This window comes from Python bivittatus, unplaced genomic scaffold, assembly GCF_059951505.1.
Source record: "Python bivittatus isolate LINGU-HERP-01145 unplaced genomic scaffold, Pbiv_v1 ctg000400_np1212, whole genome shotgun sequence".
Lineage (NCBI taxonomy): Eukaryota > Metazoa > Chordata > Lepidosauria > Squamata > Pythonidae > Python > Python bivittatus.
The window spans coordinates 9,407,909-9,425,878 of record NW_028277073.1 but is presented as its reverse complement, the minus strand read 5'-3'; the positions used below and the strand labels follow the sequence as shown (position 1 = coordinate 9,425,878).

The 17,970-nt window shown below is 34.6% G+C and overlaps 1 protein-coding gene across 6 annotated transcripts in view; it reads right to left on the bottom strand.

The window, feature by feature from the left end:
• The window catches only part of PCDH15 (protocadherin related 15), a 435,688-nt gene that overhangs the window by 71,480 nt on the left and 346,238 nt on the right, over nucleotides 1-17,970 (bottom strand). For all 6 annotated transcript variants that reach the window (XM_088144402.1, XM_088144401.1, XM_088144400.1 and 3 more), the window contains exons 24-25: nucleotides 14,129-14,238; nucleotides 13,809-13,949 (exon numbers count right to left, since the gene is read on the bottom strand). In XM_088144402.1, the coding sequence (XP_088000528.1) occupies nucleotides 13,809-13,949; nucleotides 14,129-14,238 (251 nt within the window). The remainder of the gene's footprint in view (nucleotides 1-13,808; nucleotides 13,950-14,128; nucleotides 14,239-17,970) is intronic.

Genomic DNA, 17,970 nt, shown 5'->3' with positions numbered 1-17,970 from the left:
TGTTGATTAGTATCCAGAGATGCCCTTCTGTTAATGGAAGACCTGTTCATCAAAAGCTACTTCTGACTTAATGAAAAATGTGACATGAGGAAAACAATCCCAAATCCAGTGAACATCTGTTTGCAAAAACATTTTTCATTAGATTTTATTGGTACTTTGGTATTTGTATGCCACAGCATGCATTTTCTTTATTCCGCAAAGGAACTCAAAATAAGAACTCAACAACTAGCACACTTTTGCCCTGCTCATCAGGAGATCTTTAACACAGTTCAAAGGGGCAGGGTTGTAAAACACCCGTGTTGAGTATACAGATGGGGAAGGTGGTCATATATGTAGGAAATAGTTAAAGAAAGGGACAAGAAAATACAGGAGTCAAGCCAGTAAGAAGTGCCAGCTACAGACTCAGATGCCTTTATACCAACATACAAAGTATGGGAAACAAACAAGAAGATCTGGAAATCCTAGCACAGGAATATAAATATGATGTCATAGGTATTACTGAAACATGGTGGGATGATGTGCATAAGTGGAACACAGTGCTGAAAGCTACAACTTACATATAAAAAAATAAGCTTAATGAAAAGGGAAGGGTGTTACACTGTATGTGAGAAAAACATGAATCTACAGAAAATCACATTTCAGAGCATGGGAGCCCTCTTGAGTGTCTGGACGAGAATCAATGGAAAGAGAAATAACATGGACACAATTCTAGGAGTTTATTATAGGCCTCCAGGACAAGCTGAAGAGGAGGATGAAATATGAAGAGCATCAAAAAAGCATGGAGTCCAGATCACAGGAACTAATTATCCAACTCTTCTCTGCTTTGGTCAGGCCTCACATGGAGTATTGCATTCAGTTCTGCACCTCCAGTTTAAAACAGACATTGATAAACTGGAGCAACTCCAGAGAAGGGCTATCAAGATGGTGAAAGGACTGGAAGCCAAGTTCTATAAGGAATGATTAAAATACCTAGGTATGTTTAGTTTGCAGTAAAGAAGGATGAGAGGGGGCATGATAGCTGTCTTCAACTATCTGAAAGTCTGTCACACTGTAGAGGATTCAGACTTCTTCCCACTTGTTACAGAAAGTAAGATTAGAACTAATGGGATTAAACTTCAAGGATGTAGATACAGATTAGACATTAGGAAAAACCTCTTGACAGTAAGAGCTGTCAATCAGTGAAATAGTTTACTTATCGAGTGGTTTCTTCCCCTTCACTGGAGGTTTTCAAACAGAGGCTGGATAATTATCAGATATGGTGTAGTGAATCCTGCGGTGAACAGGGGGTTGGATGTGATGATCTCTTAGGTCCCTTTCCAACTCTATGATTCTATGCTCTGAGAGAAGATTTTCTATGGCATTTACATAAAGATATACAGTTCACTTCATAGTTTTTTGCATTCAAGCAATGTAATACTAATGATAATAATCTTCATTTTACATCATGCCTTTAGTATATTCAATGTACATGCACATATTATCCCATCCTAAAGTATATTTAAACTCATACTAGGCACACTATAATTATCACTCTATGTTGCATAGAAACTGACAATGAGGGAACAATTGTTTAGAGCCATGGAATTTAAAATCAAGGGGACTTCCCAATTTAAAAAAGGAACCACTATGCTACATCTGGTTTGATCTTACTTTGGTACCTGTTGGTTGCCTTTAAAAATTGCCTAATAAATATATTTTTGGCTATTACATTGACCTCTTGTAGCTATTCTCAAAATCTCCTTTTTTAAAATTCATTTTATAGCTCTCAGCTATGTAACTTCCCTTGACTTCCAATATTTCTTATACACTATTTATTTATTTATTTATTTACTTTAATTTTTTAAAATTAATTTTTTGCCCAGTAATCAAAACTCCATCTAAAAAAGAAATAATATACTTCTAGTTAAAATATATATAATAAAATCAAATCAAATACAAAACTAGCCAGCAACAAGGCTGTTGTCAAAATCTAAAACAATATGAACGAATATATGATTAAAATACAATTAAAATGTGATTTAAAAGATTGTGAAAATAAAAAAGGTCTTCATGTGGTGCCAAAAGGATGCAAATGGCGCTGTTAGACCTCTCTGGGGAGTGCTTTCTATAAATGGGGTGTCACTACAGAAAATCTCTCTCTCCTTTGTACAGGACCACCTTATTTACTTTGGTGGGAGGATCTGGAAGAGGGTCTCATTTTAAGCTCTTAAGGTCCAGGTAGGTACATAGGGAGAAGGTAGGTAACCTGGTCTGAAGCCATCAAGGGCTTCAGTAGACCAGCAACTAGTATGGATGGCTAAGTACAACATAATATGATTATATCAGCTGGTCCCAGTAAGCAGTTTAACTGATCTATTTTGAACCAAGTGAAGATTCCAGCTGTTTTCCAAGGCAGCCTCACATACAATCCATTGCATTAATCCAATTGGGAAGTTACTGGAGTGTGAATAACTGTTGTGAGGCTGTCTCTGTCCAGGGAAGGGCACAGTTGATAAATCTACTGACGCTGATGAAAAACACTGTGCCAGCACAGCCAACTGGGCCTCTAGTGACACTGTGATGGGCTGTGAGAATAACCTTGAGGAAACAGGAGGAAGTACAGCAGCCAAGACAATGGTCAGCTAAAAGAAATCTGAGTCCAAAGCAGACATGTAATTTGAGAAAGCGTCTCAAACTTGATTGGGGAATTCTGGGAGTTGAAGTCCACACATCTTAGAGTTGCCAAAGTTGAGAAATGCTGGTGTATACATTTCTTCACCAAAAAGCCAATCCTTTAAAAAATCATGAGGCATTCTTTTAAAACAGGCATTTTGCACTAATTAATAGTGAAAAATACGATAGAACAGTACTATGCAACACCAATAATCAATTTCATATTTTTAAAGGCTTCAGAGCCTTTTGTATGCACACATTGAACTAAAAGACTCTACACAAGTGGAGTGTAAATTTTTTCCCCCCAATGACGGTCAATTCTTTAAATGCATACAGTAAATAAAATAAACAGTGTAAAAGTTCCATTAAATCATGGAAAGTTATAAGAAACCAGATTTTAAAAGGAAGGTTGTCACAGTTATTTCAACAGCAATCTAATTCTAAATTCTTGTCTTTAAAAGTGATGTTTTGATTTTTGATTTAGTGCATTTTCTGTTTCATATTCATTCCGTATACTGTCTCATGTTTTTAAAGAGGGTCACAAAGTTTGTGCAAACTCCTTAGAGAGTCACAGTTTTAAAGAATCTTCTTCCTGTTAGTATCTCAAAATGAATTATAACTGTATCTAGATTTGTCTTATGATCTTGTCCACAATTTGGTTAGCATTTACATTCATCCGTCAAATATATGAAAGAGGCAGTTATTTATATATGTGAAGATGATAAGGGGAACTCTCCTGTGCCCCATACTTTTGATAGTTTGCAGAAGACACATCAAAAAAGGCATCATATCCTGATAAATTGCCTACCTTATTCAGCTTGCAATATGAGCTTGTCAAACAGGTGGGACAGAGTAAGATGAGTGACAGCTCGTAAAGGACACAGTGCAATCATCACCAAACGTTTAAAGCATTTGTTAACAGAATGAATACATTTTATTAAGTTAAACAAAACAGGTCCAACCAATTCAAAGCAACAGCACCAGTTTTAAATACATCAAAGCATTGTATGCTTAGGGTCTGCCAGTGTGGAGCCAGAATGACACCAACAACTGGCTTGGATCACCAAGCACATGTGGTGGGCTCTCCTGTGATCCTCCAGCCATTTCATTTCATTCATCATGCTTTCTGTAGTTAACTTCAAGGTGGGAAGGTGTCCATGTGTTTTGAATGTTTTACAAATTGGCTGAAAAGCTTGAAGCCAGGAAGAAGAAAAGCAACTATTTCTGCATAGATGTCCTGTTAGCAATACCAGGAAAGGAGATTTAATCCCAAGAATATCACTTTGTTCGTTGATCAGAAAAAGAGGCAGTCAGAAACAGGAGGGCCAGCATGAACACAGCATGAACATTATATGCCAAAAGAAGAATGCTCCTTTAGGAAAGTTCTAGAACCATTTAAAACCCTTACCTGTATAAAAACCAGTAAAATATGTTCTTTTCCCTTCTCTGTTATTAATGTTTCACCTCAGACCTGGTTTCCAAGAATATACTTTTATATAGAACGCATCCAAATTATGGTGCAAGGACACCTTCCTTGGTTCCTATCAAACTCCTTATTTCCAAGAATGTATCTGGACTCTAGATAGATACATTTAAAAACAGAAATCGTAGTGGGCTATGTCAGTTTGTCCCTGATTCCTCTCCTCCTATCAAAGGTAAACTGGAGTATTCTGAAGGGAGAAGTTAATGAAAGTGAAAGGTGAATCTCACCACTTTGCCTTTCAAAAAATGTATCATGGTTAGCCATGGATAAAATCTCAGTTATTTTGTATGAGTGCCCATGACAGGTTCTCAAAATGTCAGATGTGTTCCCCAGCTAAAAAATTTTGAAACCTCTGATAAGAAAGGACATGGCCACAATGACAATTCCCTCTGTCACAACATCTATTGCAAATACCTGTGAGTTGATTCCTTGGAAATGACTAATTCCATTCAAAAGTCACTCTAAGGTAGTCAGTAGAATAATTGACACAAGCCATACATGTTGAACTTAATGGGGAAAAAAATTAAGCATACTTTTATTTATAAGCAGGTTTTTTTAAAAAAACTTTGTAATAAAGGTGTATGGAATAAACACCTTTAGTCTCCTTGGTGTGGATTCTGAGAAGTACAGCCTACTGACAGCTAATGTACCTTTCCCAGAATCCCTATTGACAGTGAAGATTCTACTGTACTTATAAACTTTCTTTGCAAAGAACTGGAAGTTCAGGAAGAATTCTCAACTTTTCAAGTCAGCTTCAGTATTGATTTCTCCCTGCTACCTCCATACCTTTGGGAATATGTCGGGAAAACAGAACTGCCTGGCAAAAAACAGCTTGAAAGAATGAGAGTTTATGCTTTCTGAGACTTTTGAAAATACTGTACTTATAACAAAGTGTGCTTTCTTTCTTGAGAATCTCACCAAATTTATGTTAATAGAGATGATAAAGTTTTATCTGTTGTATTAAATTGAGAACTAACTCTGGACTTGACTTCCAATGAGCACCATGGTAAGCTGACATCCTGCTGGCAGCAGGATCGTGTTTACGAGGAAAACTGTGGCTAGATGCTAGATCCAGACCAGCAAAATCTCTCCAGAGGAAGGAAAGATGGTTGAGATAATCCATGTGACTCCAGACAGCCGCTCCTCATGAGTAGACCACATGAACTGGTGCTTTGCGGTCGGCTTATGAGTTGAGTGGCTGGGAGTCGAGGGATACCATCAAGCTCATACTCATAACGCAGCTTTTAAGGACATAAAGCTTGACCGAGCCCCATTTCTTAATCACTTTTGGGATTTTTTTTTTTTTTAAATTGTACTGGAAATATTAAGACCCTTCAGATCAGCAAGGTTTCACTTTATTCATCAGGTGAGTTACCTTCTCCTTGGAGAAAGATGTTTTTAAATATGATTTTAAAAGCTCTGGAAAAATATTATTTTTTGGATTAAACAGCAAAAGGGTGCTTAGAATACGGGTATTGAAAAATTAACAATGGATTAAGGGTCCATATGGACTTTGAATTATAGTTTTGATTAATTAAAAGGATTCTTCCTGTGGGAAATGGTGATTATTTGGGCTCTTTTAAGAGGAAACATGATAATGGAACCTTGAAGGTTTAACACTAGAGGGAGCAAAAGGGTAATAAATTTGTTTCATTAACAAAGAAATAAAGAATGGAACATAAAACCTTAATGGATGTTTTTGAATATTGGTCTTTGAAATTACTTGATATGATAGATCATGTGTCAATGAAGTTATAGAAGAAGAAGAAGAAGCTATAATAGATAAGTTTGAAATTAATTTGAATGTGGACTTAAATGTGTCAAACAATGAAAAGGATATGGAGAAAGATGTACTGGATACACAAATGAAACTGATTACTGTTTCACTGCCTAAAGGAGATGTACAATTATTAAACCAGAAAAGTGATTTTGATAACTTTTTTTTACTGGATGTACAAAAAGGTCTGTTAAAGTTTTGAAAGATTCTTGGGTTAAAAAAAAGATGAACAGAAAATAAGCTCTGGGACTGTATTTGAAAGGGTTAAAAATTAAGATTGTTAAAAATTCAGGGAAGGAATATAGAGCTTATTCAGTCAAGGCTAAAACAAACCAGGAATATATCTGGTTTCCCTTAGTGGACTTTTGCTGACAAAGAATGAATGACAAAGCTTTCGCATTTTGTTTCTGTTTTTGTTTAGTTAAGAGATGAGTTATAGGATGAAGAGATTAAATGTTGTATTAGGTGATAAACTATTAAAATCGTTTTTACTTGCTGGGATGAAGGGGGGAGTGACTTCTTTTTTCTTTTTTATACTTTTTTCCTTTTTTCCTTTTTTGTACTTTTCTTTTTGTATTTCTATATTTTTGTAGTTTGTACTAGTTTGTATTGTTTCGATTTGTAATTCTAACAACATTATTTGAAAAAAAGAGAAAACTAACTCTGGGTCCACAAAACTACAAACCTGGACAGTTTCATTTTAGTTTAGAATACCAAGACCAACCTAGCCTATCAATTTGAGATTGATACAAACCGTGAAAGATGTAAAAGAGACAAATGGAATTCTATTGAAATAGAGGTTGACAAGTATGGATGCCCGAGGGAGGTGATGTCTAAGTACATTTTAGAATGTGTATAAATCAAATAGAATTCTAAGGTATATTCTCAATTCTTGTGAAGGTCTTGTCAAGCTGGAAGAAATGTCCTGTTAAAAAATAGACTTTTTCCAATATGAATAAAACTCCTTGAGTTAGATTGACCTAGACTTCTGCATAACTCATGGTTGTTGTTCACAATCCAAAAAGGCATGGAGAAACACAAAGAGGAATAATGAACATGACAAAATAAACATATGAACAAGAGGACTGCTGTTATTATCTTTCAGATAAAATTAAATCAAAGGTAAATTTATATCAAAGAACTGAAAGCAACAATGTTGAGAGATTTCCCTTGCCAAAATTCTAGAACTAATAGTAGGAGAAGGAACGGTGCTTTAGCAAATCAGGATTTTTTTGTTTTGTTTTAAAAAAAGTCTCCCTCTTCCTAAAATGCACTCCCCCCTAGCTCCCTCTGCTGTTATATTAATCATAGTTAAGCTTCTTGTTTTCTATAGTATTACAGGGGCACTCACTGAAATAACATATAATACAACTATAAATTTCTTTGCTCTGGAAAATCTGGCAATTCTGTGTGGTGAAAGGAATTTTTTTTACGAACATTATTTTAAATAAGAATTTTACTCACTCACTTTAGTCTTAGGTATCATTTCTGGCGTATCACCTAGGAATTGAAAAACAAAAAGCAAAAAACAAAAAAAACCCAAGGATACGCCCTGAAGCAAAAACATAAAATGGAATGCAAGGCAACGGAGGACCAGAGGCAGAGATAAAGTTTATAGAATAAATTCAAGATTTGTGAGAACAAGAAATGTTCCAAGGGATATTCTGGTACACTTTGTGAGAAAGAAGACAAGGGATCAAGTTCTGCAACAGCATTTTAATACAAGATTGAAGATTGATAATACAGATACAATTGTCCTAAAAGAAATCCCTATCAGTCTTCTATATAAGAGAAAAGATTATTATTTCTTGACTGAAAGTTTAAAGCAGAAAAAGATTCCATTTTGCTGGGATAAATTATAAGGCATGATTTTTATTTTTAAACAACAGATACAAAAGGAATCTGGAAGAGATGATTCTGAATTACAGTAGGTGCTATGGGCATTGACTTTTCTAAATTTTTGGCCTGATTATGGATTACAAATGTCTAACCAGAAATATAAATGGAACAAATGCTCCTCAAAAGAGGGGGAAAAAATCATTACTTAAAAAAATTAAAGCAAGATATAATTTGTTACAAGAGACTCATTAGGAAAAAGAATACAAAATATTTGATTTATAAAAATTTGGGTGAAGAATTTATCTCAGCAGGAACAAGAAAAGAAATGGAATTGTTTTGTATATTAACCCCCAACTAAAAACCAGAATTTGTATTGACTGATGAATATGGCAGATTTGTTGGGGTGGAAATTGACTTACATGGGGTGAAGACTATGGTACTGGGAATTTATGGCCGAAATGAAGACAAAGTGATTTTTTTTTTTTTTTAACAAATGACTTATGGAGAGACTAATAGGTTTTTCTTATAAAAATAGGTGTTTTGATGGGGGATTGGAATGATCTCCCCACAATTGGATAGAACATCAGAGAAAAATATTATAATCACCCAAGGTAAATTATCAAAAGGTTTATTTTTTTTTAATTTGATGGATAATTTAGGATTACTGGATGCATGGAGAGAGAAAAAATGGTAATTCTAGAGAGTACACATACTTTTCAAAAATACATAGATCCTTTTCAAGAATAGATACAATTTAGATCTCAAAGAACTTGGATACTAAAATCTCTATAGTAGAGATTTTACCAAAGACTTTTTCCAATCATAAACTGTGAGTTTGGTTTATAAAAGGAAATCTAGTTTGTTTAGATGGAGATTAAATGAAACATTGTTACACAAAGAAGTAATAATAGTGGAGGATTGCAAAAAGAAATTAATAGAATTTTTTGAAAATAATTTCAATAAATGCACTGATTTAAGAATGGTTTGGAATGCAAGTAAATAGAGGTACAACTCTTTTATTAGAATATTATTACAACATAATACTGAACTCAAAAAGAAGAGGCAAGAGAAAACACAGGCTATTTTGGATAAGATAAAAAGAAAAGAATTATAGAAATCTCCAGGGGAGTTAAATATCTATCATCAAATTAAACTTTTACAGTGCTATTGATGTTAACAGTAAGAGAAATGGAAATAAAAATGAATTATGTAAACAAAAAAAATTAGATTTGGAAATAAACTAGAGAAATGGCTAGTGTATAAATTAAGAAAAGAAAAAGAAAATGATACTGAAACTTCAAGAGGGAGATATGGTATTAATGGACAATGTGGCTATATAAAAAGCATTTCATCAATATTATTCTAATTTAGATATTCCTTTGGAGAAAATAGATTAATATTTTCTAAGAAATCATCCAATGATTACAAAGAAACAATGACAGATTATGAATGGACGTATAACAATAAAGAAAGTTTCTGAAGTTATAAAAAAGATTAAACCAGGAACAGTGCCTGATGAAATTTAATGAAGTTCTTATGAAAAATAAATAAATAAAAGTACCTGGGCCAGATGGATTATCAAGTTCTTACTATAAATTTTTGAGGATGAATTGTTACAACCTCTACAAAATATGGTGTATTCTATTTTACAGGAAGGAAAGAGGGACAAGATTTAACAAGAAATTATAGACCAATATCATTATTGAATAATGATTATAAGTTGTTGACAATTATCTTAGCTGATAGATTGAAAATAATTTTGGAGGAATTTATTCATGAAGATCAATGTCCGTTTTTACCTTAAAAACAGTTAAAAGACAATGTCAGAACTATGCTGGATATTCTAGAACATTTGGAACAGTATAATGAAAAACAAGCTGCATTATTATTATTTTTTTTAGATGCAGAGAAGGCCTTTGATAATTTGAATTGGACTTTTCTGTTTAAAGTTTTGGAAGATATGAATTTTGGAAAGAATTTTATAAAAGGGCTAAAGTTGATTTATATTTCACAGAAAGCACATTGTTAATGGAGATCTAACAAAACCATGTGAGATACAAAAGGAACAAGACAGGGCCACTGTCTCCTCTTTTGGTTCTGGAAATTTTGAATAGAGACTTAAGACAGGATGAGAGGATTGTGGGAGTAAAAATTATAAAAAAAGATTTACAAGTTAAGAGCTTTTGCAGATGATTTGGTGCTGGTTTTGGAAGATCCTTTAAAGGGAATTGAAACATTAATGGGAAAACTAAAAGAATTTGGTGCATTAGCAGATTTCAAGATTAATAAACAGAAGACAAAGATGTTAACAAAAAATATGAAGATACAAGACAAAACAGAATTGATGTATAAAATGGGTGTTGAGATCAAGAAGAAGGTAAAATATGTATGTTATTTCAAAATAATTATGTTAAGATATAGAATGAAGTAAAAAAAAAAAGATATGTTGAGATAGAAGAAAATGTAACATCATTGTTGGGAAAACTTTCTGTGATAGAGATGAATGTTTTGCCCAGAATATTATTTTTGTTTCAGACAACTGATGTAGCAAATAAACAGTGGCAGAAAGATATATCTAAATTTGTGTGGCAGAGGAAAAAGCCATGAGTTAAGATGTTACAAAATGTAAAAGAAAGAGTATTGGGTTTACCTGATTTGAAATTATACTTTGGAACTTATTGTTTAATCTGGATGAAAGAGTGGATGTTGCTGAGATATAGAAGCTTTTGAAGCTAGAAGGACATGATTTGAGATTTGGGTGGCATGGATATTTATGGTATTACAAAGCTAAGGTTAATACAGATTTTAAAAATCATTTTGTTAGACGTGCCATACTGTGTATATGGAATAGATATACAGTATACCCAGGCTGTGCCCGAAAATACCTTTGTGGCTATCAGCACAAGAAGCATATTACAGTATAGAAGAGAAATTATAAGTAAATGCAAATGATTAACTTATTGTGATATATTAAAGCTTTGCCAAGGGGAATGCAAAATAAAATCAAGAGAAGATCTGGTGGCAGAAAGATACACTTGTCAATGGTTCTCTTATGTACAATTATTACAAAAATTTGAAGTAGATCAAAGAACTTTTGGTTTTGAACATTGTAAGACTGAGTTTGAAATACAGTAAACTTGTGTAGAAATGATGAACATGTTATTGCTAAAATTTATAAACTCCTATTGAAAAAGTGAAAAAATGTATGATGCAATGGGCTGAAAATTTTGGTAACAATATACAAATGGAACAGTGGAAGAATATATGGTTGAAAGGACTGAAATGTACACTGTGTTATAATCTCAAAGAGAACTTTTATAAAATGATGTATCATTGGTATATGTCACCAGAGAAATTGTCTAGAATAAAGGTACTTCAAATTTATGCTGGAAATGTGAATAACAAGAGGGGACATTTTACCATGCGTAGTGGATGTACGAAAAAGCCAGAAAATTTTGGACTCAACTATATGCACTAATTCAGAGGATTTTAAATTTTAATATACAATTGAAACCAGAAGCTTTTTTTTTTGGGACTGACTGATAGACAGTTGGAAAAAAGCCATGGAACTTTATTTTTATACATGATGACTGCGGCAAGATTATTAAATGCACAAAGGTGGAAAGATTTGACATTACCCACAATGGAGGAATGGTTGGTGAAGATGATGGAACTTGCTGAGAGGGCCAAACTGACATCTTTGATGACATTATCTAAGTTTAATGCTGACTGGAAACCCTTCATAGACTTTTTGTGTGAAACAGAAAAAAAATGAACTTATGATATATGGTTTTCATGATTAGAAAAAAAATATAGAAAAAATTAAAGTCTTGCTGTAAGCATAGAGTAAGAGGTTAATTTACATTTATCCTTATCACTGCTGTAAAGAAAATTGAAAGCTACTTCTTTATATTTTTTTCCTTTCTTTTCTGTGCTTTTGGCTTTCTCTTTTCTTTCTTCTTTCTTTTCTTTATTCTAAATATTAGTTTCTGTTAGTTTTTATCTTTATTTTTTAAAATTTCAATAAAGTTATATTTAAAAAAAGAAATGTGATTAACCAAGTGTTTTGATGTTCTCATAAGATGTGTTACTTTGACTCGTAATGTTTTGGTTCATGGTTATTATGATTTAAAGGCAAATGAGAACACTGGATTAATACAAACAATTGCTTACAATACATGTTCTGCCTCTTATTTCTTTGAATTTTACTCTTTATCCTAATAGCATATTGTATAATAGAAACTTCTGATTATTTTTAACAATATAAGCTCCCTTATACAAAATTACATGAGCAATCCAGCTAGTAATTCAATAGGACTTACAATTACTCTTCTCCAGGGTTTCAGAGTGTCATAAATTGGACCTAGGACCTCTAACATACAAACAATGTCACATTGAAATCATGGCCTTTCCCATTAATGTATTCCCCATTAACTGCATAATGGTATATAATGGGCAACAGTCAATAATGGAGACAATCCAATTCTTCAGTAATGAATATATAAGAACAACCCCAAGATTTTATTACATTTCACTTCTGCTGTAAACTGGAAAGTAAATAGAAATTTGTAAATTAGTTTGGTCTACAAGTTGTATAGCCAACAAGAAAAGAACTGAAAATGGTTCATTTTCTGTAGGAAAGGTAAGTTAAAAAGAAAAAAAAAAGTGTACTCTATTTTTGTGCAAAAATAGAATAACCTATAAAATACCATTCCTTGTTCTATTTCCTTAGCTCATTAAGTTTGGTGACTGGATTGAAGCAAGTAGATCTTCATAAATTAGAGTGCCATATATTCTAATCATTTCAAGTTACAGTTCATAATGTATTGCACTATTATTTAATCCTAAGAATGTTTATTTATGATTACCAAAAGGTTCCAGATACTTTTTGTCTTCTCTAAAAGCATACCACACGTACTGTTTTATGATGTAGAATCAATGTCTTATAGGCCTAAACTATCTAGTTTTAAAGCAAAAAGGACACAGTGGTGGACATGGCATCATGATCCAAGCGTCACACCTTTTGTATGTGTGTGTAATGTTGACACAAGATGGGGCTTGGATAGGACTGCCATGTCCACCATCTGGTGTGTTCTGACCCATCCCCAGTAGATGCTACTGAACATTAACCCCTGCCAAAAAGAAAGCTCCATAGTTGGGGGAAGATGCTATGTGCCTCAAAAGCCTTGAAGAGGCCACTGGAAAACATAAGGCTGTAGAACTTCCACTTTCAATGTTTCTATACTTGACAGGAATTGAAATGGAATATTCTAGTGGTATGTTATTAAGGCTTAGATCTATTAAATCCTAGATCCTCTGGCTTCTCTTATTAGTTGTTGCAGTTGACAATTGATCCATATGCGTTTGGTGCTATTATAGACAGCTTCTCTCCCATTCATTTCTTTGGGAGGAAAAATTATAAATAAGAACATAAACACTGAACCACTAAGAAGCAGAAAACACAAAGCCACTCTCCACCCTGGAAATCGCTGGAACAACCAGTTTTGGGAAATCGTGGTGCTTTCTCCATATTTTCCTATCTCATTGTTAAGAACTGCAATGTTTAATTTCAATTCTTCTTTTTCATTTAAATAATGACTTATTTCTGGAATAGTGCTAAGAAACATTCCTGGTTTAATGGTGAATGTACATGAGATTTTATGGACTGCTCATAACTTTCATGAAAAAAATATAACAGCTAGAAAATAAAATAAATACATTTATTTTGCTCATGATATTACAGATTAATTATAGGATGACAGATATCCTGTGATTGGGGAAGGGTGGAGCTTATTCCTATTGTTGATTCAAGACATGATAAACCCCTTACATGTTTAGCATAGAACAATATAACCAAATGAAAGGTTAATTTACAAAGTAACTGGAGATCACAAAAAGAACAACAGACCTAATGTCCAACTTTTAGGAAGGAAGGAAGGAAGGAAGGAAGGAAGGAAGGAAGGAAGGAAGGAAGGAAGGAAGGAAGGAAGGAAGGAAGGCAGGGAGGCAGGCAGGCAGGCAGGCAGGCAGGCAGGCAGGCTAATTAAACTAACTTACTTTTGGATGGCACTGGCAAATTAGAACGGACTACTATCAAAGAATCTGCTTGAACCCGAAGCAAATAGTTTTTTGCAGTTTCATAATCCAGAGATTTTTGAATAGAGATAACACCTGTTCTGTTGTTAATAGCAAACACGCCTGGAATGCAGAAAAAGAAGGTTTTATAGACATTTTAAGAACGGATAAAATGATTCATTCAAAATTGTGCTATGTATCTGAAACTGAAAATTTCAAATTTACTTTTTTCCATTTAGGATTTTTTACTCTCTCCCACTTTACGCTTTAGTGATACCAAATGCAAGACCACTTTAACTTACCATCTTCATTCCCTGAAACAATGGAATAGACAATCGTTTGATTCAAGGCAGCAGCTGTTACCGCAACAACTTGGGTTCCTTTGGGGGCACCTTCACGCACAGGTGGGGGCCTATAGAAACAGATTGTTGTTCATTTTGGTCATATTGTCAATATTCTCCTAATCTATTCAACATACCCATGAAACTGAAGCGGAAATTGAAAGCTACATGTAAACCAACCAAAGGAACAACAATAAAGGTGTAATGTAAGCATCAGCATTTACAGAAATCGACACTGACAGTGTGCACGGCAAGCGAGGGAGGCCAGTGGGGATGCAACTTCAGGGGTTTAAGAAGTAGCATGGTCCTGCTCAACTTTAAGAACCAAAATCCATCTCATCTAGCATGCTATTTCTCACTATCCAGTTTGCTGACTCTGAAAAGCACACAAGTAGGTAAACACAGTACATTCTTTCATAACTCTTCTAAGTTACTGCTATTTTCCTAGAAGCATTATACCTCTGATTCTGGAAACACCAAATAATAGCAATAATGATAATAAAGTCTGGTTCCGTGGCACCTAAAATATGCAAGTGTCTCTCAAATTTCATGGAGGAGAACACTGCAAAGCAAAGGCGCTACCACAGAGAAGTCCCATCCATAACTACAAGTTGACCAGTCAGCTCTGCAACAGGGAAGGTGATCTAACAGCATCCTGATCTCAAGTTATTTAGGGCCTTTTATGTCATAAGCAGAACCTTGAATCCGGTGGGGTAACAGCTAATTGGCAGACAGTGCAGTTGCTTTAATTGCACTTGGCAATCTGGTCATACTAAGGTTAGACGTTGTCAGCCCTATGAAGTAGTCTAATCCAAGAAAGAGATGTCAGGTGTACCTAAAACTATTTTTATTCAGATCTTGCAAGTCTCAATATGCTTCTCCTCCTCTTATATCTTCAGGTACATTTGGGGGATGTCTATCTGACCCCTCCCCTCTCACTGACTTCTGCAACGTTTATCTGCTTATTGCCTTCTCTCCGTAATGGATCTCCTTCTCTCCGTCAAGGTCATCCTCTTTATTCTCTAGTGAAGTAGAGCTGAGCATCAATTTACTGATGACACCAAAACTTCTTATGACCACCTCCAGGAGGTTCAGATAGTTCTTGAACAGGACCAGGAAAAACCTAGTGCTTTGAGGCATCCCACAGCATAGTCACCATTGTGCAGAGGAACAATCATTATTTTCTGCATCTGTCCCTGCAAACAGAAGTGAAGCTACTGTACAGTACACTGTAAAGTACTATACAGTGTCCCCAACCTGCAGCTCACAATTTAGAAGGATACCATGCTTGACAATAGCAAAAGCAGCCGAAAGATTGGGGAGGATGAATGGAGTCACACTTGCTTTTTCTTTCCAACAAAACTCATCCTCAGGGTAATGATGTCTGATTTTCTCCCCAAACTAGGCCCAAATCAAGCCACTGAGATTGTTAGGAGCCCTAAAAATGATGATAGTTGCGTATATTTTATTTCCTCAAAAATCTTACCCTGAAAAGTTTGTTTTTGTGTCTAGGAAGTAGTTGATAAAATACTCTGGATCCATAGAAAATTTCAGGTAGTGGGGACTACTGCTTTTTTTAAGCCCAACAATACATTTCCATCATGTATCAAGATGCTCAACACTCTAGTTAACTCAAATCAGCTGAGATGAATAGGAACAAAAACTAATGTTGACTCAGACAGTGGAAAGAATCTCATTAAATTTTACCAGACGAAGCTCCAAACATTTCAGTATCAACTGTGTCAAAGGTCAGCATGAAAATGAAGCATCAACTACCTTTCATATTTCTAAAATAGATATTTGAAGTTTCAACGTCATAACAATAAGTTCTTGATCATTCTAAACGGGTCTGCTAGATAGCTATTAAGATTCAGTCTCAGAGGTATACTATCTTAGTAACCCTCTCATTCTTTCAGGGGGATTTATGCTATGAGATCGAACTTCACCTGATTGTTGTGTGATCATGCTGGGGAAAAGTTAAATTGATCACCACCCCAATATGCTGTTCCTGTGTAAATATTTGATGACAGCTTCTGTAGACCCGACACTGCCACTGAGGCCACAAAATCCTAAACTAGGCTTCCTAATAAAGCTAGCAGCTTCAATATAAATGATGAGTTTGTGTCCCAGGACACCATACTTGAGTTCTCCAACCACCTGAGACTACCTCTGCCAGTATGATCAGGGAGGTCATTACCATATAGCCGACTGCCGTCTATGGGATTTGGTTGATTTTTTTCTTATTTTTGAACTGGGCTGTATGCTTAATAATACCAACTAGATTCAAGTTGGGATGACAGATGATTTTCCTAATTGTAAGCAAACCACATTTGCAAATCTTAAAAAAAAAAAAAAATCTCCTGGCTTGTTATTTTCAAAACCTGGCATGCTGTTTCCATATCTCTCCTTCTAAAATGGTGTTTGAACAATGTAAAATCTTTTAAAACATTCTTTTGATCTTTGCAGGCTTTTGGCACATTTTTAAAATAACATCCCCATAATGTCCCTATGACCCTGATTCTAACATTGCTAAATTCTATGCATGGAGAATCCAGCAGCTTCCATTCCATTCTTCTGGATTCAGCATAGGACAATTTGAAGTAAGTGCCCAGAGAAACATCCAAATTCATATTCTTTGTAACTCTAACATAATTGGGCTTTACCAATTTCATCTCTTTGAGCTAACTAATGCAATCAAAGTCAAAGTACAATACAAAAGTTCAGTGAAATCCTATTGTTGAGGTCCTGAAACTTTGGATGAAATATGTATAGATACATTGGTAAAAACGTTATCCAGCTAATTCGCAGCTGCATTTGTCTTGCAGTTTTTAGCTCAAATGGCTTTTCCTTCTCTGAATTTTAGATTTATTTAGGAGAGTAACTACAGACAGGACTCTCTGCATAAAAGGGGTCAACAGAAGTTTATTGCTAGCCCTTTCCTGGAGATTCAGCAATTCCTTGGCTCCAGTCTAACATGCAAGCATTGAGTCACAACAACTGCATAGCAGCAGCATACAGATGTGTGCCTTGATGCAAGTAGGGTCACATGTAAACGGAAGCCTTACATTGAATAAGTCAGTTGGTTCAGCATGGATTAACAATCTCTTTCCATGTTAAATAAAAGACCTCGTCACTGATTCAGGAAATGGTTTTTCCCAGTTCTAATAGCTTTGTTCAGTTGAAGACGCCAGATAATGATGCAGAACCTTGTTGTATGGAAACCATGTAGTGTACTATTAAATAATAAATAAGCTAGCATTTGAATACAGGGCCAGAGTCTTGAACTCAGTAAGTTATCATTTTATTTCTTGTTTTATATTTCAAGCAATTTAAGGGATAGGAAGAATTTGCCTGTTGCACTCCAAATTAATTTAGATGCCCTTTTAAAACATTAGCAATGTTTGCATTCTATAATAGGGTTTCCTATGCAAAGCAGAATTGGAATGAAGGCCCCTTTTTTTAAAAAAAATGAAGCATTTGCTTTTTTTTTTTTTTTTTTGGATTTCTTTATTTTGAGAGCATTGCTTAAGCTTTGGTTTTGTAATGTGTTCCAAACATTGATTCTGAAATAAAGCAAAATATCATCCCCTTTTACCTTGTAATTTTTTTTCTTCTAAGGATCAAGTTAATTATATTTCCTGGAAAACAAGTAAAGGTTTCCTAGGTGAGCATGGGTGTCAGATTGAACCCACGGAATGATGGAAGTCTAGGAAAAGATGCTGAAAAACTTTAAAACGCTGTCGGCTTCCCCTTTTTGTATCCACTGCTGGTGCGACAGTTCTCACTCAGTGAAACAACAGTAT